The sequence below is a fragment of the Cherax quadricarinatus genome, chromosome 19 (assembly GCF_038502225.1).
Source record: "Cherax quadricarinatus isolate ZL_2023a chromosome 19, ASM3850222v1, whole genome shotgun sequence".
Taxonomy (NCBI): Eukaryota; Metazoa; Arthropoda; class Malacostraca; order Decapoda; family Parastacidae; genus Cherax; species Cherax quadricarinatus.
The window spans coordinates 43,100,685-43,123,467 of NC_091310.1; the positions used below are offsets into that span (position 1 = coordinate 43,100,685).

At 38.9% G+C, this 22,783-nt stretch overlaps 1 protein-coding gene across 2 annotated transcripts in view; it reads left to right on the forward strand.

Annotated features, from left to right (window-relative positions):
• Positions 1 to 4,504: 4,504 nt before the first annotated feature.
• LOC128688374 (longitudinals lacking protein, isoforms H/M/V) overlaps positions 4,505 to 22,783 on the forward strand; it is a 269,681-nt gene continuing 251,402 nt past the window's right edge. For both annotated transcript variants that reach the window (XM_070086755.1, XM_053776205.2), the window contains exons 1-5: positions 4,505 to 4,588; positions 14,158 to 14,253; positions 15,440 to 16,087; positions 20,317 to 20,449; positions 20,704 to 20,819. In XM_070086755.1, the coding sequence (XP_069942856.1) occupies positions 14,173 to 14,253; positions 15,440 to 16,087; positions 20,317 to 20,449; positions 20,704 to 20,819 (978 nt within the window). In that variant the 5' untranslated portion in view covers positions 4,505 to 4,588; positions 14,158 to 14,172. The remainder of the gene's footprint in view (positions 4,589 to 14,157; positions 14,254 to 15,439; positions 16,088 to 20,316; positions 20,450 to 20,703; positions 20,820 to 22,783) is intronic.

Consider the following 22,783-nt stretch of genomic DNA (forward strand, 5'->3'; position numbering starts at 1 on the left):
TTTATACCATTTTAATGTTCATTCTGTCAGACACTGCAACACAAGGGTATCTTGGTACAGACCATCAACTTCGACCTCTACTAGTGAGAACGGCTGGGTTTGAGAGGGACCTGCCCTCCCAAACCAACCTCCTTCTCACCTCCTGGCACTATATAAAGGCTCCATCCTGTCACTTCAACTTCATATTGTTTCAGACAACGGAACAATGCTCTTCTCCAGACTGAGGGACTGACCACCTCAAAACTTTAAGGGTGATGGACTGATTACATCGTCTTCAAGTATCTTCTGCTTCTATCAACTTTTCTGTACTCGACTGAAGAAGCCTACTGTGTAGGCGAAACGTTTCGAAATAAAGATACCTGACTGTTGCATATGTGTCTTACCTAACACTCCTCTCCCCGCAAACAGATAAAAACAGGAGGTCCAGTCTCAAATGTAGGTTGGTCTAGAGTAGACTTTGATGTCTACAGAGTAGACTTTAAAAGTAAGTTTGTTTTCATCTGTGAGTAGGAGGAGCACGTCGTGAACGGTAATTGGTTGTCCTCATCCAGTGTACTATTGCTGCTACTACTATTACTACTGTGTGATGAATGGTTTGAAAAACCGACAAGTTGAAGATTGAGACACTTATGCAGCATATGGAAATCTTTATTCAGGAAACGTTTCGCCACACAGTGGCTTCATCAGTCCAATACAAAGAGGAAGGCGTAAGGAGAGGAGGAGAATGAGGTAATCAGTCCCTCAACCTGGAGTCGATGTGTTCAGTCCATCAATCTTGTAGAATGTACAGCATAGGGCCGAAGACGTGGCTTATATACTGTAGTGAGGTGACGTGAAGCAGATGGAGGCGGGGTCATAGTGGTACCATCCACTAGTCGAAGTAGGTCTTCGTCCAAAGGTTGAACCTTTGGACGAAGACCTACTTCGACTAGTGGATGGTACCACTATGACCCCGCCTCCATCTGCTTCACGTCACCTCACTACAGTATATAAGCCACGTCTTCGGCCCTATGCTGTACATTCTACAAGATTGATGGACTGAACACATCGACTCCAGGTTGAGGGACTGATTACCTCATTCTCCTCCTCTCCTTACGCCTTCCTCTTTGTATTGGACTGATGAAGCCACTGTGTGGCGAAACGTTTCCTGAATAAAGATTTCCATATGCTGCATAAGTGTCTCAATCTTCAACTATTACAACTACTGTCTTGCAGTTTACCACCTGACTCCTGCCACTATATATACGCGTTTTGAGTTATTTCTGTATTAAGACTGAAGAACCCACTCGTGGCTAAATGTTTCCTCCAATAAAAGTACTGAACTGTGTTTTTTTTTTCATAAATAAAGGTATATCAGAACGTAAACAAAGGCTGGATATTTCCATATTTATCGCTGGTGGAGTAAAGTTACTTCAAGTTAGTTTAGGTAGGGCTACGTTAGGTTTTCAAACGTTATGTTACATTTCTAATCATTTCCCCTATAATAAATCCAACTAATATTGAATATTTTAAGGAATAAATTATCGATTAACTCAGACCATAACCTGAACTTAATATTACCCATCATAAGAACATAAGAAAGGAGAAACACCGCAACAGCCCTACTGACTCATATTTGACAGATCCATGTCGAATCCAACCCACTAATAAAAATGTTTGCCCAACCCATTTTCAGTGCTACCCAAGCAATAAGCTTTCATAACCCTTTTAACTTATGTGAAAATCCCGCTTAAATCCAACCCCTTCCCAACTCATGAATTTATCCAATCTAAACTTGAAAATACCCAAGGTTTTAGCTTTAATTACCCTACTAAGCAGACTGTTCCACTTATCGACTACCCTGCTCTTCCTCATATACATCAATGACCTTCCAAACGTATCCCAACACCTGAAACCCATTCTCTTTGCTGATGACACGACTTATGTCATCTCTCACCCTAATCTTGCCACCCTCAACACCATTGTGAATGACGAGCTGATTAAAATATCGACTTGAATGACAGCCAATAAACTTACGCTTAACACTGACAAAACCTACTATATTATGTTTGGTAGCAGAGCAGGAGATGCACAAATTAACATTAAGATTGACAACACTCTAATTACCAGAAATAATGGGGGCAAATTCCTAGGCTTATACCTTGACAACAACCTGAATTTCAGCACCCATATCCAGCATATAACCAAAAAAGTATCCAAAACGGTTGGGATCCTCTCCAAGATACGATACTACGTGCCGCAAAATGCCCTTCTCACACTATACCACTCACTTATTTATCCATACCTCACCTATGCTATTTGTGCTTGGGGATCAACTGCAGCAACACACCTAAAGCCAATAATAAGCATATGTGAGAGTAAGACACATGTGCAACATCTGGGTATCTTTATTGTAGACGTTTCGCCATCCAGTGGCTTTATCAATACAAATTCTAGGACAACTTGAAGACAGTAGAACTATGTACATAAGCATATGTGGCTTACCTAACAATAATAACCCAACAAAAAGCTGCAGTAAGAATAATCACTAAATCCCATCCCTGGCAACACCCCCCCCCCCCACTCTTCATAGACCTAAACTTACTCCCAGTTCAGTACATCCACACTTACTACTGTGCAATCTATATCTACAGGGCCTTAAACTCTAATATCAACCTTGACCTAAAACGCTTTCTTGATAGTTGTGACAGAACCCACAGGCATAACACCAGACACAAACATCTCTACGACATTCCCCGAGTCCGACTAAACCTTTACAAAAATTCAATGTATGTCAAAGGCCCTAAAATCTGGAATACCCTACCTGAGAACTCTAGAACTGCAGACACATTCATCACCTTCAAAAATACCATTAGAAAACATCTTATCTCCCTGATACATCCCGTCAACTAACTACACGAATACCACCTGGTGGTTCACACTTACACTCACTCACTCATTTGACCATAAACAGAAATATTAATCTCAATCTTAAAATAATGAATCCTGTGATACTCCAATACTGAAACTATGTACTGTGCCAAAACAAAAGCATTCACATTGCTAAACTCACAAACTAGTATTTAGTCACTTAGCCATAATACCAACTTACCTCATAATTTGTAATATTTTACAATTAAGAATAAAACTAAGTCTGCCCGAAATGCCTAGCCATGCTAAGCGTTCTAGTGGTACACTTTGTAATCACAATTTTACTACATGTAAACCACACAATAACCAAATTTCTGTAAACTCAGCATTGTAATCCTTATAGAGAATAAACTTTGAATTTGAATTTATTTCCAAACCAGCACTTTCCTACATAAGAACATAAGAATGGAGGAACGCTGCAGAAGGCCTACTGGCCCATGCGAGGCAGGTCCTTATCAAAACGACTACTACCTAAAGCTTCCCTAGAAATAACTCCCGTACCCAATGACACCAACCAAACCCAGCCCCTCCCACTCATATATTTGTCCAGTCTCTTCTTAAAGCCACACAAGGTCCTAGCCTCTATCACCCCACTGGGAAGACTGTTCCACGCATCTACAACTCTGTTAGAAAACCAGTACTTACCTATGTCCTTTCTAAATCTAAATTTATCCAACTTAAATCCATTATTCCTGGTTCTTACCTGGTTCGACACCCTCAGTACTTTATTAATATCTCCCTTGTTTATGCCCGCCATCCACTTATACACTTCAATGATATCTCCCCTCATTCTACGCCTCTCCAGAGAGTGGAGATTTAAGGCTTTGAGTCTATCTTCATACGGAAGGTTCCTTACACAGTAAATCATTTTAGTCATTCTTCTCTGTATGTTCTCTAATGAGTCTATATCCATCCTTTCTAAATCTAATTTGAATCCATTATTGCGAGTTCTTTCATAGAGGGATATTCTCAGGACCTTATTTATATCCACTTTGTTAATACTCATCTTCCACTTATAGACTTCAATCATGTCTCCCCTCATTCTTCATCTTAAAGAGAATGTAATTTAAGGGACTTCGGTATTTCTTCATGAGGAAGATTATTTATGTATTAATTTTGTCATTCTTTGCTGAATGTTTTCTAACGAATTTATATCTATTCTGTAATATGGAGACCAGAACTGAGCTGCAAGGTTTAGTAAGCCTTCGTGGTTAATAATCCTAATAAACTCTTATCTTATCTCTGCCTGAATGCACACCCTGACTTTAAGAGGAATACAGACGTATCCGATTAGTAATGAATATATGTTCATGTCTATACAGATCACAATTTGTAATTTATTTTGATATACTGAGATCACTAGATCATTCTAAGAGTATATGATGTCATTTATTAGTAGTCATTAGTCAGATGTGTTACTTACGCTATTGGTCAACAAATGATTGAGCAACAATATATTATAAAATTCTAATCCAATAGGTATTAAAATCTTTCGAATAATGTCCAGATTTTATTATGGTACGATTAACGAATAATAAGTTGGAAGTATAAATTAAAAACCGGAAGAAAAGCCGTGAAATATAGATAGGTTCGTAGTGGGCGAGGAAATTCCCCGAGGATCTGTTGCGCGTCGCTTGTGATGGTGGCGTCTGTCCTCCCTGACTCAGCAATGACACAAGTAAGCTGACCTCAACCAACTCATGCACACCTCTAAACCCAGCACTCTCACCTGCTTATATCAACTACCTTAACACCTATATAAACCACGCAGTTACTCCCCAGAAACGGTGGTAATCCTTGCTCCAGCTCCCTCAGTAGCAGCATCACACCTCCGACGGCCAAATTGATAGTCGCTAAATGATGATGTAACCTTGAATGGGGACGTTTGTATTGTGATGTATTGAAGTAAGCGTGTGGAGAGTGAGGCATGTGATGGCTGGGAGGTCACAGTAGTGGTCAGCTCACTTGAAAAAAAAAATATTCCGGGGGAGGAAGGTGGGAGGGGACGGGACCTTGGGATGACGGGTACCACGTCACATTATTATTTTGGTGTATTCTTCAAGGGTGAGGAGGTGCCTTGATGTTGCTGAATGACTTGTTATATAAGGAATTCGAGGTACTTGCTGTCTTCAGATAATTCCTCTTCATCTGTTCGTCTCGGGTTAAATCCCAGGAGACGATGCAAATCCCTACAAGTACTTTATGCAGATCCTTACAAACACCTCAATTATTATTATTATCAAGGGGAAGCGCTAAACCCGGAGGATTATACAGCGCCTAGAGGGGGGGATGTGGAAGGCATTCAGGCTTAATTCGGGGAACTGGAGCACAGATCCAATTCCCTAAATCAAGAGCCCCTCACCAACATCAAGGAACCTTCCTTGAGGGGCACAAACACCTCAAACAAATAGTACATGTTGTGGCATATGTAAATAGTAAAGCCACATAACACAAATGATACTCAGACCAACAATAATGAAAAAAAACTCAGTTTCATTATATTATAATGATTCCAGGCTTCATCACCCCACTGCCTCTCAGTCATCACATACTGGAGTTGCAAATACCTACGTACCGTGATGCTGGTAAAAAAAAAAAAGCTTTTGTTTCAAGTACTTTGAGCTGCCCTCTTTAGATCAAAGCTGATAACCTTCCATTCCCCAGCGCTGTATGACTTGTGCACTTAGCACTTTCCTTGATTATAATAATTATGTAGATGGTGAATTTAATATCACAGGGGTTATAGGTTAAATTCTACGGGTTTAGCGCTTCCCCTGGATTATAATAATAATAATATAGGTTAAATTCTGCAGAATTTACTACTGTGTATAAAATCATTGCAAAAGTTTACTTATTAAGCCTAAATAAAAAATGTAATTTTATTGTATACAGTACAGTATAGGCATATAACAGTAACAGTTGGTGGTGATTTTACACAGATCTAAAACAGTTTAACATTTAAAATTATTATTTAAAAGAAATATTAGAAATAGCTGATACAAATCATAGCAGCTACTAATATTTATCATAAAATGCTAATTTAAATCAGTTACAAATTCAAATCATAAAAATAGCAAATACAAATAATAAAAACTAATACAGATAAAAACAGCTTCTGCTATGAATCACAGAAATTGTTGATGCAAATAGTCGTTAAAATTAACAGTACAAATAATAGAAACTGTTATTTCAAGTTAGGTGTTGGGCCCCCTGTTGTTCACAACCTACATAAACGACATTGATGAGGGCATAAAGAGCGACATAAGCGAGTTTGCCAATGACGCCAAAATAGGCCGTCGAATACATTCTGACGAGGATGTTAGAGCACTCCAGGAAGATTTGAATAGACTGATGCAATGGTCAGAGAAGTGGCAGATGCAGTTTAATATAGACAATTGCAAAGTTTTAAATATTGGACAGGAAATTGCCCTGGGAGCAGGGCAAGTGATGTCCAACTAAACATTATGATTAACAATACCCTTATTGCTAAACATATTGAGGGAAAATTTCTGGTTCTCCACCTTGACACCAACTTGAAATTCAACACCCATACCTAACACACGACAATAAAAGTATCCAAAACAGTAAATGTGAGATGTAGGATGCTGTGCATCCTACATTGACAAAGCAAGAAATTCTAATATCAATTCCAATCAGAAGCACTTTCTTGACAGTTGCAACAGGACCCATAGACATAATACTAGGCACAAAAATTACTATGACATTTCCTATGTCCGGCTAAATTTCTTCAAAAATTCATTGTACATAAAAGGGCCCAAAATCTGGAACTCTGCCAGAAATCTCCAGAACCACTGTCTCAGTCAGCATTTTCAAAACTACTGTTAAAATGCACCTTATCTCCCTAACATGTTCCAGCATCTGCTAAATAAGGGAAAACTGCACATGCATATTCTCAATGTCACAAACATGTGTAAAGCAATACAAACTTACTATCAATATCTGTAATCCTCTCAAACATTAAAATATTGATTATATCCCCTTTTGTTAATAATCAAACATGTAATTCCTTTCACTTAAACTTTAAAAGCCATATAGCATGAACTAGTAGGATATTCAGCCCTCTTGTATTCATTATAAACTCCTAAATTATATTTACACTCACCCAAGTGAATGTATGTATAAAATTACTCATATTGTTATTGCCCTATTAATTTTAAGTTAGTCTTAAATTTGCCTGAAATGCTCTACATATATAGGGACTTATTGCATGTACATTTAAATGTCATTCACCTTTGTACAAACATTGTATCATGCTGAAATAAAATATTATTATTATTATTATTATTATTATTATTATTATTATTATTATTATTATTATTATTATTATTATTATTATTATTATTATTATTATTATTACTAGCTGGCTAAGGCAAAAGAGAAACATTACAAATTATATGTACAGTTATCATATAATAAAAACAGCTAAATGAAATAAAATCAGATAGTACAGTGGAACCTCAAATATCGAACTTAATCCATTCCAGGAGTTAGTTCTAAATTTGAAAAGTCTGAAAAGCGAAGCAATACTTCCCATAAGAAATAATGGAAATACAATTAATCTGTTCCAGAAGCCAAAAATATTCACAAAAAAAAAAAAAAATTTGTAGAGATTAATTATAGTTTTAGATACAACAAATATATTGTTCAATTAAATTAACATATAAAATAACATTTACTTACCTTTAGTGAAGATTGGTGATGGCATCTGGAAGATAGGGAGGAGGAGAGAGGGAGTTGGGGTTAGTGTTTGGAAGGCGAATCCCCCTCCATGAGGACTTCAGGTATCAAAGCCCTCTCTGGGGTTACTTCCCTTCTCTGTCTTTTAATGCCACTAGGACCAGCTTGAGAGTCACTGGACCCCTGTCTCACAAAATAACTGTCCACTGTCCTCTGTTTCTGGTGCCTCTTTAAGATTTCCCTAAAATGGGACATGGTTCTGTCACTGAACTTATTGCAAAGATGGCTTGTTTCAGATTGCTCAGGGTGGTACTTCTCCACAAACATTTGGACATCATTCCACTTCTGTATTATTTCCTTCACATCTATGGTGTTTCTCACTTTCTTTACCACAGGGTACCACTAGCAAGTTTCTTTGGGCCCATTGTAGCTTATTTCACAGTCCCACAAGCACTAAATACAATGAAATAATCGTAAAATGTTTGAATGAGAGCACAGGTTAGTGTTCACTCAAGCATTGACAAAACCAGACTGGCTCAAGGCGCCTGCGTGGGGACGTGGACAGAGCAGGCTGCCGGACAGGTCCAGTACCCGGCGGTTCGAAAATAGGGGCAAGTTCGATAATAGGGACAAAGTTGCTTCGAAAAAAGGGTTCTATTTTTGAAGAGTTCGATAAGCAATACGTTCGAAATTTGAGGTTCCACTGTACATATAAATAAATAGCTGGTAATACAAACCATAGAAATAACTACCAGTAATACAAATCAGAGAGTTAATAAACATTCTTGAAACTGCTAATACAGATCATAGAAATGGCTAATGCAAAACTTTAACATTTTTTTTTTTATTAGCACACTGGCCGATTCCCACCAAGGCAGGGTGGCCCAAAAAAGAAAAACTTTCACCATCATTCACTCCATCACTGTCTTGCCAGAAGGGTGCTTTACACTACAGTTTTTAAACTGCAGCATTAACACCCCTCCTTCAGAGTGCAGGCACTGTACTTCCCATCTCCAGGACTCAAGTCCAGCCTGCCGGTTTCGCTGAATCCCTTCATAAATGTTACTTTGCTCACACTCCAACAGCACGTCAAGTATTAAAAACCATTTGTCTCCATTCACTCCTATCAAACACGCTCATGCATGCCCGCTGGAAGTCCAAGCCCCTCACACACAAAACCTCCTTTACCACCTCCCTCCAAGTTTTCCTAGGCCGACCCCTACCCCGCCTTCCTTCCACTACAGACTGATACACTTTTGAAGTCATTCTGTTTCGCTCCATTCTCTACATGTCCGAACCACCTCAACAACCCTTCCTCAGCCCTCTGGACAACAGTTTTGGCAATCCCGCACCTCCTAACTTCCAAACTACGAATTCTCTGCATTATATTCACACCACACATTGCCCTCAGACATGACATCTCCACTGCCTCCAGCCTTCTCCTCGCTGCAGCATTCATCACCCATGCTTCACAACCATATAAGAGCGTTGGTAAAACTATACTCTCATACATTCCCCTCTTTGCCTCCAAGGACAAAGTTCTTTGTCTCCACAGACTCCTAAGTGCACCACTCACCCTTTTCCCCTCATCAATTCTATGATTCACCTCATCTTTCATAGACCCATCCGCTGATACGTCCACTTCCAAATATCTGAATACATTCACCTCCTCCATACTCTCTCCCTCCAATCTGATATCCAATCTTTCATCACCATTTTTTTTTTGTTATCCACATAACCTTACTCTTTCCTGTAGAAACAAATAATACACACAATAAAAATAAAACTACCACTGCTAATGCAAAAAATAGGAGCTTATTGCAAACTATTAATCCAGATAAAATTAGTTAATACAAAATTACGATTAATACTGCCAATATGAGTCATAAAATGTGCTAATACTAGTTGTAAAAAATGCTAATACAAATCATGATAATTTTGTATGTTATAAATCATAAAAATCCACTCCTAGTCTGGAAAATAAATTATTATCCTAGGTATGCAGAATTCAAACAGCTCTATTAAATAAGGTAAACCCTCAATATAACGAATGTCCATATACGTAACTGACTTTTAAGATGATAGGCAATGTCCACTGAGTAAATTGTACTCTTAACTCTTTTTATTTCCAATGTTTATTGCAGTACTGTATTAAGTATACAGTAGAGTACTTTTTTTTCTATTTTTAGTATTCTGATTATTAAGGGACATATGGACAATACCTTATTAGGTAAGACACATATGCAACAGTTAGGTATCTTTATTATGAAACGTTTCATAATAAAGATACCTAACTGTTGCATATGTGTCTTACCTAACAACCTGTCGGTATTTTATACCATTTTAATGTTCAATCTGTCAGACACTGCAACACAAGGGTATCTTGGTACAGACCTGCAATCAACTTCGATAACTTCCACTAGTGAGAGGGGCTGGATTTGAGAGGGACCTGACCTCTCAACATCTGAGTTCTTACCTCTCCTAGTGGCCTACGTCTCTCCTCTTGGCGCTATAAAAAGCTCCATCCTGTCACTTCATCTCCATATTGTTTCATATTATGGAACAATGCTCTTCTCCAGACTGAGGGACTGACCACCTCAAAACTTTAAGGGTGATGGACTGATTACATCGTCTTCAAGTATCTTCTGCTTCTATCAACTTTTCTGTACTTGACTGAAGAAGCCTACTGTGTAGGCGAAACGTTTCATAATAAAGATACCTAACTGTTGCATATGTGTCTTACCTAACAACCTGTCGGTATTTTATACCATTTTAATGTTCAATCCCTTATTAGTCACTTACATTGATGGTTTACTGCTCTACAAATGCAGGCACAGTAATACTGTACATTTTGAAGTCTTGTCATTTTATCTCGCAAATCATAAAAATTGGTAATGCAAGCCATAAAAAATGTATATACAGTGGACCCCCGCATACCGCACGCATCGCATACCGTACAATCCGCATACCGCTCGCTTTTTTCGCAAAAATTTTGCCTCGCATACCGCCCAAAAACCCGCTCACCGCCCTTCGTCCGAGACGCGTCCAATGTGCGGCCTGAGCCACGCTCACATGTTCCGCCAGTGGCATTGTTTACCAGCCAGCCTCCGCAGTAACATCCAAGCATACAATCGGAACATTTCGTATTATTACAGTGTTTTTGGTGATTTTTTCTGGAAAATAAGTGACCATGGGCCCCAAGAAAGCTTCTAGTGCCAACCCTACAGCAATAAGGGTGAGAATTACTATAGAGATGAAGAAAAAGATCATTGATAAGTATGAAAGTGGAGTGCGTGTCTCCGAGCTGGCCAGGTTGTATAATAAACCCCAATCAACCATCGCTACTATTGGTGGTACAGCTGCTGCTGCACTGTCAGCTGCTGCTGCTGTTGTACCACCGTCAGCTGCTGCTGCTGCTGTAGCATCGTCTGCTGCTGCTGTAGCATCGTCTGCTGCTGCTGTAGCATCGTCTGCTGCTGCTGTAGCATCGTCTGTTGCTACTGTAGCATCGTCTGCTGCTGCTGTAGCATCGTCTGTTGCTGCTGTAGCATCGTCTGTTGCTGCTGTACCACCGTCAGCTGCTGCTGCTGCTGTAGCACCGTTGTTGGTGTGGCTTATTGAGAATACCAAGAAACAATTAACCCCAGAGGATTTGCCACCCAGGATAACCCAAAAAAGTCAGTGTCATCGAAGACTGTCTAACTTATTTCCATTGGGGTCCTTAATCTTGTCTCCCAGGATGCAACCCACACCAGTCGACTAACACCCAGGTGAACAGGGAAAAATGCCTGGAACTAGTGCTCATATTGGTGAATTTAAAGCCAGCAAAGGTTGGTTTGAGAGATTTAAGAATCGTAGTGGCATACACAGTGTGATAAGGCCTGTTCTGGAAGAAAATGCCAAACAGGACCTAAAGTACTCAGGAGGAAAAGGCACTCCCAGGACACAGTGTCTCATCAGTCATTGCTGCATCTTCAATAAAGGTAAGTGTCATTTATTCTTCATTTAGTAGAGTAGTACATGCACAATATATATTGTGCATGTACTACTCTACTATTGTGCATGTATCCTTCTCTTTGTGTGTAGGAAAATGTATATTTCATGTGGTAAAAATTTTTTTTTCATACTTTTGGGTGTCTTGCACGGATTAATTTGATTTCCATTATTTCTTATGGGGAAAATTCATTCGCATACCGAACATTTCGCATAACAACCAGCCCTCTTGCACGGATTAAGGTCGCTATGCGGGGGTCCATTGTACATTGGACCACCACCTTTCTTGCCTCCAGGTGCTGCATTTCTTTCTGTTCATAATTGATTTTTTATTTCACTCGCCATCTTTCGCCCTGAAGTTCGCTACCTTTAGCAGTGGTTCTGCCCATTTTCATCTTGCACTCTGACATGGCCAGCTTATGCAGCAGAGAATTTTGTTGCCGAGCTGCAGGAAATGATTTCCAAGGGTTAATTGTGCACATAAGTAGGTGTTTAATGCTGATGAGATAGGATTATACTAAAAGAAGATACCTTATAGACCTTGGAAAAGCAAGCAAGAAAAAAGGGCTCCTGGCTTTAAGCCACCAAATGACCTTTTAGTTTGCTGCTGCTGTATGGTAATGCAACAGGTCACTAAGTGTAGACCCATACTTGTATGTATATTACTCAAAGAATCCCTCTGCCTTAAGACAGAAAGACAAAAACCACTTTGCCTATTATCTGGCAGTCAAACCAGTCAACATGGATGATGGGGATTATTTGTTGACTGATTCAAGCATCATTTCATTCCTGAAGTCATGTTTTTATCAGCTCTGCCAGAACCTCACATAGAAGATTCTTCTGACTTGATAATTCCCATGCTTATCCTGACCTGTTGCAGGATTGGAACCTAAATGTAAAGGTTCATTATTTTTCCCACCAAATACAGCATCACTGATACAACAACTGGATCAAGGTGTAATGTTATTTAAGTGTAGTATCTACATACGTGGAGTGGTGAAGAAACTGCTTGCAGCAATTGATGTTGACTCAGAGTTCAGAGTGCCAGAGTTCTGGCATAGTCGGTATTGCAGATGCACCTTTCCACATTATGCCATGTAAAGGTGCATAGGATAATGTGCCAATATCAGCAATAAATGCAGGCTGGAGAAAATTATGTCCTAGTGTTGTGAATAATTTCTCAGGATTTTTCTCAGTTGAGAGTCAAGTCAGGGAAATTGTTCAGCTGGCAAGGAGATTGCCAGGTGAGGACTTTGAAGATATGCAGCCAGAAGATGTCAGGGAACTATTAGATGATGAGGAAGAAAAGTCCAGAGGAAAGGTTGGCAGAGCTGAATTCTCAGATAGAAGAAGGTGAAGAGGATGAGGAAAGAGTCTGCAGAGAAACAGTTAACACTCCAGCAGTTATGCGAGTAGTACCACGTTGAAGAGGACCTAACCTACCTGGAGGTTATTGTGGGGGTCCCTGCTCCTGTGGCCTGGTGCATGACCAGGCCTCATGGGGAAGCATGGGTTGATCAACTAAGCTGTTAACTGCTTGCCACACACAGTCCATTGTACAAACTAAGATAAGATAAGATAAGATTTCGTTCGGATTTTTAACCCCGGAGGGTTAGCCACCCAGGATAACCCAAGAAAGTCAGTGCGTCATCGAGGACTGTCTAACTTATTCCCATTGGGGTCCTTAATCTTGTCCCCCAGGATGCGACCCACACCAGTCGACTAACACCCAGGTACCTATTTGCTGCTAGGTGAACAGGACAATAGGTGTAAGGAAATATGTTGAAATGTTTCCACCCGCCGGGAATCGAACCCGGGCCCTCCGTGTGTGAAGCGGGAGCTTTAGCCACCAGGCCACCGGGCCTGGCTAGTCAGGCACTGACTTTTGGTATCTGTCCAGTTCCCTCTTGAAGACAGATAAGGGTATAATTGTAACCCCACAACCTTATGTATGATGGGAGGCTGTTGAACAGCCTTGGGCCCCTGACACTTATTGTGTTTTCTCTTGATGTACTCATGACACCCATGCTTTTCATTGGAGGATGTTGCACCATCTGCCAAGTCTTCTGCTTTCATAGGGAGTGATTTCTGTGTGAAGATTTGGGACCAGTCCTTGGATTTTCCAGGTGTAAATTATGATGTACCTTTCTCGCCTGCACATGTAAGGAAGTTATAGATCCATCTACCCACTTTTCCTGTTGGCGATCTTACTTCTTAGAACCCTTTCAAAGATTTTTATGATGGGGACGTTTGTGTTATCAGTCTGTAATTCTTTGCAATTGCTTTACTGCCATGTGCATTTACAAGAAAAGTGGTTTTGCATTTTTAGCCTATATTATTTTAGGTTAACTATGCATTTACAAGAAAAGTTGTTTTGCTTTGTTGGTGGTGGCACAGAATGTAACCTTTTTTTCCCCACAAGTTATTCACTCCATCTATTGGATTTTCACATATAGCTCTGTTTTTGTGGAAAGTATCTCACACGAAATGTCGTCGTCTAATATCTGATTGCTTTAATATCTTTATTTATTTTATTTATTTTTTTTTTTTTTGCAGGAGTGATAGTGGAAAATGGACACTGGGTTATTATCCCTAAAGTGGAACAATCATGGAACTACTTTCTTCCATGTATTGTCAACCATTAGAAGAAAGGTAACATGCCAGTTATTTTTGTTACTTGTGTTATTGTAATTTATTGTATATATTACAGTATATACTTTTCACGTTAGTTAATTTTTTATGAAATGTAATACGTATATATTTAAATTTTATCACAATTGGATAAACTAACAAAGAAAACCTATGTACAGTATAATCAAAAAAATTTTTTTTTTACACTTCCCAGCTCTACAATACAATCTCGGTGGTAGCATACCCTCAAAAGCACCACAGTATAAGCATTAGGTGTAAAGTGAGTTTGTGATCTTCCTTTATTCAGTGTACCAGAAAAAAATAAGTTTATATTGAATTCCTAACTGTGTTTAATGATCATTGAGCTGCTCTACATAAAACTTTACAGATAACTTATAAGATATATTCCTCAGTGTTGTATGATCCACGCTGGTTTACTACTTGTATTTCAATTAAATATTAACAGGAAATACTGTGCTTTATTTAAGACTGGGAATTTTTTTCTTAGAAGCATTAGATATTTTTGTATGGAGTAAATCTATTATATATTGTTGATGATCAGTTTGTCAAGACTAATTAACATGACAAGAAATTTCTAGGGACCACACATTTTTGCTACAATTTTTTTATTGATATTGTATACAGCCTCTCCTCACTGAAACGATGTACAGTGGACCCCCGGTTAACGATATTTTTTCACTCCAGAAGTATATTCAGGTGCCAGTACTGACCGAATTTGTTCCCATAAGAAATATTGTGAAGTAGATTAGTCCATTTCAGACCCCCAAACATACACGTACAAACGCACTTACATAAATACACTTACATAATTGGTCGCATTCGGAGGTAATCGTTATGCGGGGGTCCACTGTACTCATTTACCAATGCCTCGGACTTACAATGGGCTCTCTGACCAGTATTTATACCTAAATAATATATATTAGAGCTGATTTCCTCTATTCTGTTTATATCAATATACAGTACACTACTGTATAAACATATAAAAATATACCAGAAATGTTATAAATGGTGCAAAGGTGACATTAAGACAATATCAAAGATGGTTGACACAAACCCACTACCATTATAGTATGCTCCTCACTTGGGAAACTCATTATTTTGTGTAGTTTTTCTAAGGAGAATGATTAGATGATAATACAACAGTTGTACATACGATACTATTTAACAACTTGTTCTTTATGTACAGGAATCGTATTGTGATGTGACGCTGGCGTGTGAAGGGAAATTTTACCCTGTGCACAAGCTGGTGCTTTCAACGTGTAGTGAATACTTCGAAGAAATTTTTAATAGAACTCAGTGCAAGCATCCTGTGATAGTGTTAAAAGATGTGAAGCATGAGGAGCTTGAGGCTCTACTCAATTATATGTACTTAGGAGAGGTGAATGTGCTGCAGGCAGATTTAGCTGGACTAATAAAAGCAGCAGAGTGTCTAAAGATAAAAGGTTTAGCGGTGCCCGATGAAGCTCCCTCATCCAGAAGTGCCAATAAGGATAAGCGGAGTGCTAGCACTAGAGACAATAGTCCACCGCAAGCTAAGCGTGTGAGACATGAAGAAGGTTTCTCTTTGCATAACCAAAACTTTGAGGATTCTAGACTTTCAAGAGACCCTTCATCTAGAGAGAGTAGAGAATCCATACGTACAAATGCAGCTAGGCCTCCTTCTCGAGCTTCTGATGAGGCTTTTTCTAACACTGTTTTTCCCCAATCCGGTCCTAGTCAAGACAGCAGTAGAGAAAAAAAAGATGTCAGAGACCGTCCATCTGACACAGAAAGAGGGAGAGGAGACAGACAAAAAGACATGCCGCCTACATCATCTCCTAGTCAAAATGTAGAGGTAAGATAGTTCTACACCCAAGTTGTGTTTATTGGATTTTTATATTTTAAATCTTATTTCCATTTCTATACAACTCATGGGATGAATGGTTTAATTTGAAATTGGGTCACAATGTATTGAACATATAAACTGGCAGTGTTTTTATCTGTTCTGTGACCCATTATCAAGAGGATATTTCATTTCCCTATTCTTATTAGTCTTTCAATCCTTTTTGTTGATTCTAAATTCTTCTCTTTCTACAGCAACTGTTATAGCATTCTCAAACTATTATTGTTGCTATGGGCTCTACTTTATCCTTTGTACTAGTAGAGCTGTATAGTCCTTGTGGCTTAGCGTTTTTTTTTTTTTTTTTTTTTTTTTATAATAATAATAATGTACTAGTAGAATTGATGAAAGAAAAAAGGTGAGTTGTGCATTGAGGTATCTGTGGAGACAAAAGATGTTATCCATGGAAGCAAAGAAGGGAATGTACAAGAGTATAGTGGTTTTTTTTTTTTTTTTCAACAAGTCGGCCGTCTCCCACCGAGGCAGGGTGACCCCAAAAACGAAAGAAAATCCCCAAAAAGAAAATACTTTCATCATCATTCAACACTTTCACCACACTCACACATTATCACTGCTTTTGCAGAGGTGCCCAGAATACAACAGCTTAGAAGCATATACGTATAAAGATACACAACATATCCCTCCAAACTGCCAATATCCCAAACCACTCCTTTAAAGTGCAGGCATTGTACTTCCCATTTCCAGGACTCAAGTCCGACTATATGAAAATAACCGGTTTCCCTGAATCCCTTCACTAAATATTACCCTGCTCACACTCCAACAGATCGTCAGGTCCCAAGAACCATTCGTCTCCATTCACTCCTATCTAACACGCTCACGCACGCTTGCTGGAAGTCCAAGCCCCTTACCCACAAAACCTCCTTTACCCCCTCTTTCCAACCCTTTCGAGGACGACCCCTACCCCTCCTTCCTTCCCCTATAGATTTATATGCTTTCCATGTCATTCTACTTTGATCCATTCTCTCTAAATGACCAAACCACCTCAACAACCCCTCTTCTGCCCTCTGACTAATACTTTTATTAACTCCACACCTTCTCCTAATTTCCACACTCCGAATTTTCTGCATAATATTTACACCACACATTGCCCTTAAACAGGACATCTCCACTGCCTCCAACCGTCTCCTCGCTGCTGCATTTACCACCCAAGCTTCACACCCATATAAGAGTGTTGGTACTACTATACTTTCATACATTCCCTTCTTTGCCTCCATAGATAACGTTTTTTGACTCCACATATACCTCAACGCACCACTCGCCTTTTTTCCCTCGTCAATTCTATGATTAACCTCATCCTTCATAAATCCATCCGCCGACACGTCAACTCCCAAGTATCTGAAAACATTCACTTCTTCCATACTTCTTCCATAGTGGTACCAACACTTATATGGGTGTGAAACATGGGTTCTTAATGCTGCAGCGAGAAAGATGCTGGAGCCAGTGGAGTTGTTGTGTCTTAGGGCAATGTGTGGCATAAATATTATGCAGAGAATTTGTAGTGTGGAGTTACTAAAAGTATTATTCAGAGGGCTGAAGAGGGGTTATGGAGGTGGTTTGGTCATTTAGAGAAGATGGAGCAAAAATAGGTTGACTTGGAGGGTGTATAAATCTGTAGTGGAGGGGAGGAGGGCAGACTTTTATATGTATTTGAAAGTGAAAAAATGGCTATGATTTGTTTAACAGTGATTTTCACTTTACAGCGATAGCCTGGAATCTAACCTGCTGTATAAGTGGGGCCCTCCTGTATCTTTTTTTTATTTAACATGTCAGCCATTTTCCACTGAGGCAGGGTGACCCCAAAAAGAAAGAAAAGCCCAAAAAGAAAGAAAAACCCAAAAAGAAAGAAAAACCCCAAAAAGAAAGAAAACCCAAAAAGTAAGAAAAAACTTTCATCATTCAATACTTTCACCATCACTCATACGTAATCACTGTCTTTGCAGAAGCGTTCAGATATGACAGTTTAGATGTTCCTAGGAACTGCCATTATCCCAAACCCCTCCTTTAAAGTGCAAACATTGTACAGTGGAATCTCAGTACTCAAACTTAATTCATTCCAGAAGGCTGTTTAAGTGTTGATCTGTTCAAGTACCAAATGAATTTTTCCAAACCACTTTTCTTTTTTGTTGGCTGTTTTCACTAATCTTCTTAGGCTCATGGTGACTTACTTATACAAATAATATAAAAAAAATATGCAAAGAAACACAAAATAGTTTACAGTGAAGTTGTAGCAGGTTGTGTTTGGTCGAGTGCTGAGCAAATGGTCGACTACCGAGCGATTTTTTTTACCGAACAAAGCGTTCAAATACCGAAGTATTTGAATAGGGGGCTATTCAAGTATACTGAGGTTCTACTGTACTTCCCATTTCCAGGACTCAAGTCTGGCTAACTGGTTTCCTTGAGTCCCTTCACAAAATATTACCCTGCCTGCACTCCAATAGCTCGTCAGGTCCAAAAACCATTTGTCTCAGTTCACTCCTGTCTAACACACTCATGCACACTTGCTGGAAGTCCAAGCCCCTCACTCACAAAACCTCCTTTACCCCCTCCCTCCTGTATCTGTATTGTTTATTTTGGACTTTGTTTTTAAATTGGTATTTTTTAAATTTTGTGTAAAATTTGCCAAATTACTGACTTCTGTGCACTTTATAGGGTAGTTGTAATATTTCTATGGCTATTTCTTGTGCTTATTCGATAGAACGGACTGCATGCTAGCGAAATAACTAATTGGCTTAAAATAGGAATCAAAGTGAGCGAAATCACCAATATGTAAATTGTGCCTAAATTGCTAACTTTAAGCCTGTGTAATTCCATAACTTTTCTGTTAAGTTTCATACTTCTGGCATCATTAACTTCAGAAAAAGATTTTCTCTCATTTGAGAAGAAAAAATAATAAAAAACAAAAGTGGACACAAAACAATATTAATTTTGGGGGTCTGGACAGTGAAAGGGTTAACCTTTTCAGGGTCCAGACCCCCGATCTGAAACTTGTCCACAGGGTCTAAGAATTTTCAAAAAAGAAAAAATGTATGAAATGGTAGGGAATCTTTTTCTGAAGGTAATAAAACAAAAAGTATGAAATTTGATGGAAAATTGACAAAATTACGCTCTCGTGAATTTTGCTGCGTCAGCAGTATTTATGCATCGGTGATTTTCCGCACTTTGACTCCCATTTTAGGCCAGTTACATTATTCCAGTCAACCAAATTCTTAGCTAGTTCCCTAGTATTACTTCTGTTTTATTGATTGAGCACAAGAAATTGCCCAGTCAACTATTTCAACTACCCAATAGAGTGATTGGAAATTGGTAATTTGGCCAATTTCACATAGTTCAAAATATTTCAATTTCAAAATAGGGTCCAGAATAAACAATGCAGGCATTCCTGGCACAAAAATAACATTTCCTCTCTTATTAGTTACGTTTCCAGGCTTTGCAAATGAATTCCATTTTGATTTTTTATTCACATAATGAATTTTTTTTACACCAAAAAATAGAAGATTTACTGTTATGCAATATTGTAATAACTGTTGGAATAATATCAACGCATTCGTGAACACACATTAGACCCAGCAGCTGACATGTATTGGCCATGTGATGTCATATGTTTACTCTTGAACATGAGCAAAAATCGAACATTTCTGCTACTTTGAGCTCAATTTCAAGCTATTTTCTCTAGTAAAACCAATCAAAATCATCTCTATTTCTGTAATATATCTTCCATTCTATCAAATGAGACCAAGAAACTGCAAATTCAACTGCAAAAAACATATGAATATACACCGCAAAGTCGCTGCTTTAATCCAAAAACACAGTCACAATTTTTTTCTCTCATGCATTCTGTGCTGCAGGATTTGTTTTATATGGTGCACACTTACCACATAGATGCATTCTCTCATATCTAGGCTCAAATTTACTGCTCACAGCTTATCTGAGTGAGCTGAGCTCATGGTGTAGTACTACGACTTGGACCCTACCTTCAAAGCCGTAGAACTACGGGACAGACTCTCAGAGAGTTAATATTTTATTTAAAAAAATCTTATTTATTTTACATTGTATTCTCACATTGTTCGGCATATTGTACAGAGGGTTTTAGCTTAATCTCATTTTAATTAACTAATACTAAAAATCTTTGTGGCTTATCATACTGTTTGTTTGTTTTTACAAAGGTTCTTGTTCATGATGAAACTATAGTCAAGACAGAAGTGTTAGAGGAACCAAAGGAGGAGGAGGCTAACAATGAGGACATGATGAACTCAGACAGTAGTATAGCATACAATCCACTCACCCCTGCCATGCAAGGTATGGTAGCTTCACTTAGACTTGAAATTATATCTATTTTTTTTTTTTTTTTTTTTTTTTTTTTTATACGTATACCTCCTTTGCCTTCTCTCCTTTTAGCTCCCTACTCTTGCTCCTTCCCTTTTCCTCTTCATTCTCTTGTTCCTTTCTGTTCTGCTCCCTCCTGATACAAAAAATAAAATGTTTGATATTGGTATTGAAGTACATTTATTGGAATACAGTACAATTATATTTTTTGTTAATGCTCCCTTCAGGTGATGGAGTCTCTGAGGGTCCGCAGGGTTTTGAATCACAGGTCTTAACATCACAACCACAGACCATGGAGGAGCTTGTTGCACAAGCTATGCCAGGAACTTCTGGTATACAAGGAGTAAGTACTTACTGATTTAACCCTTAAACTGTCCAAACGTAGCTCTACGTTCACGTACGCAGCGCTCCGAACTTTCTATTTTACATCCTTTCTTGTGTAAAAAATGTAGATTTGCGTTCGGAGTGCTACGCATGTAAACTTAGATCTACTTTTGGACAGTTTAAGGGTTAAGGACCAGTTCTTGTCATAACTTTATAATAGGCAATTGTGATTAGATGAATTATTATTCACCAGAAACAATATCCATGCACAAATTTAAAAATGGACTACAGTGGACCCCCGGTTTTTGTAATTAATCCGTTCCAGAGAGAGAGTGACTAAACCCGAATCTGACGGGTTCCAAATTAATTTTCCCCATAAGAAATAATGGTAATCCAATTAATCCGTTCACGACACCCAAAAGTATTAAAAAAAAAATCATTGTTTTACTTGAAATATACATTTCCCTACACAGAAAGCAATGAGACATGCAGAATAAAACATTACTACAATGACACATTTTTATTGAAGTCTTATTGATGAGTGATGAGATGGGAGGAGGGGAGAGGATGGAGGTGTACTATTGTTTGGAAGGGGAATCCCCTTCCATAAAGACTTCAGGTACCAAGTCCTTTTCTGGGGTTACTTTCCTTCTTTGTTTTTTAATGCCACTAGGACCAATTTGAGAGTCACTGGACCCCTGTTGCTCAAAAGTATTCCACAGAGGTTTGTATCTGGCATTTCTTTAAAACCTCCCTAAAATGGGACACAACATTGTCATTGTACATGTTGCCAACACGGCCTGCAGCAGCTTTGTCAGGGTGATGTTCATCCATAAATGTTTGCACCTTTGTCCACATTGTACAAATGTTCTTAATCTTTGAAGAAGGCACCTTCCTCCATCTCTCTTCCTCCTCCTCTGAAGTAATTTTCTGACCTGTGGTTTGTTGCTGTTGTAGATGAAGGTCTTTCAGTTTTGTAGTGGTTAGCTATTCATCGTGGTCCTCCACCAACTCTTCCACTTCCTCGAAACTCACATCTAACCCCATGGAATTTCCCAATACCACAGTACTTTCCACAACTGGCATAGGCTCCTCAGGGTCAGCCCCAAACCCTTCAAAATCTCTTGTACACATTGTGGCCACAATTTTCTCCAAGTAGAGTTCAAAGTCCTGGAAGTCACTCCCTCCCAAGCCTTACCTATAAGGTTTATGCAATGAAGGATATTGAAGTGATCTTTCCAGAACTCCCTCAGTGTCAATTCAGTGTCTGAGGTCATTCAAAGCACTTTTGAAACACTGCTTTGGGGTACAGTTTTTGAAATTTGAAATGACCTGCTGGTCCATGGGCTGGATGAGAGGAGTGGTATTAGGGGCCAAGAACTTCACTTTGATGAAATGAAACTTCTGCACCATTTGCTCTTCCAAGTCTGGAGGATGAGCAGGAGCATTGTCCATTACCGGGAGGCACTTGAGTTCCAATTTATTTATTTATTCACACTGGGGCCAAACACGTCATTAAACCAATCAAGGAAAATGTCCCTCATGACCCATGCCTTACTGTTTGCCTTCCACATCACACACAGTTTACTCTTGACAACACTATTTTTCTTGAAAACATTGGGATTTTCAGTGATACACAAGTAAAGGCTTCATTTTGAAATCCCCACTAGCATTACTACAAAATATGAGAGTTGGTCTGTCTTTCATAGGCTTGTGTCCTGGGAGTGCCTTTTCCTTCTGAGTGATGTAGGTCCTCTTTGGCATTTTCTTACAAAAGAGGCCTGTTTTGTCACAACTGAACACCTGTTGGGGTTTGAATTTTTCAGCTTCTGTGTACCCCTTGAATGCCTGAACATATTTTTCAGTTGCTTTTTTGTCAGAACTGACAGTCTCACCATGCCTTATCACAATGTGTATGCCACTACTATTCTTAAATCTCTCAAACCAGCCTTTGCTGGCCTTAAATTCACCAATATCAGCACT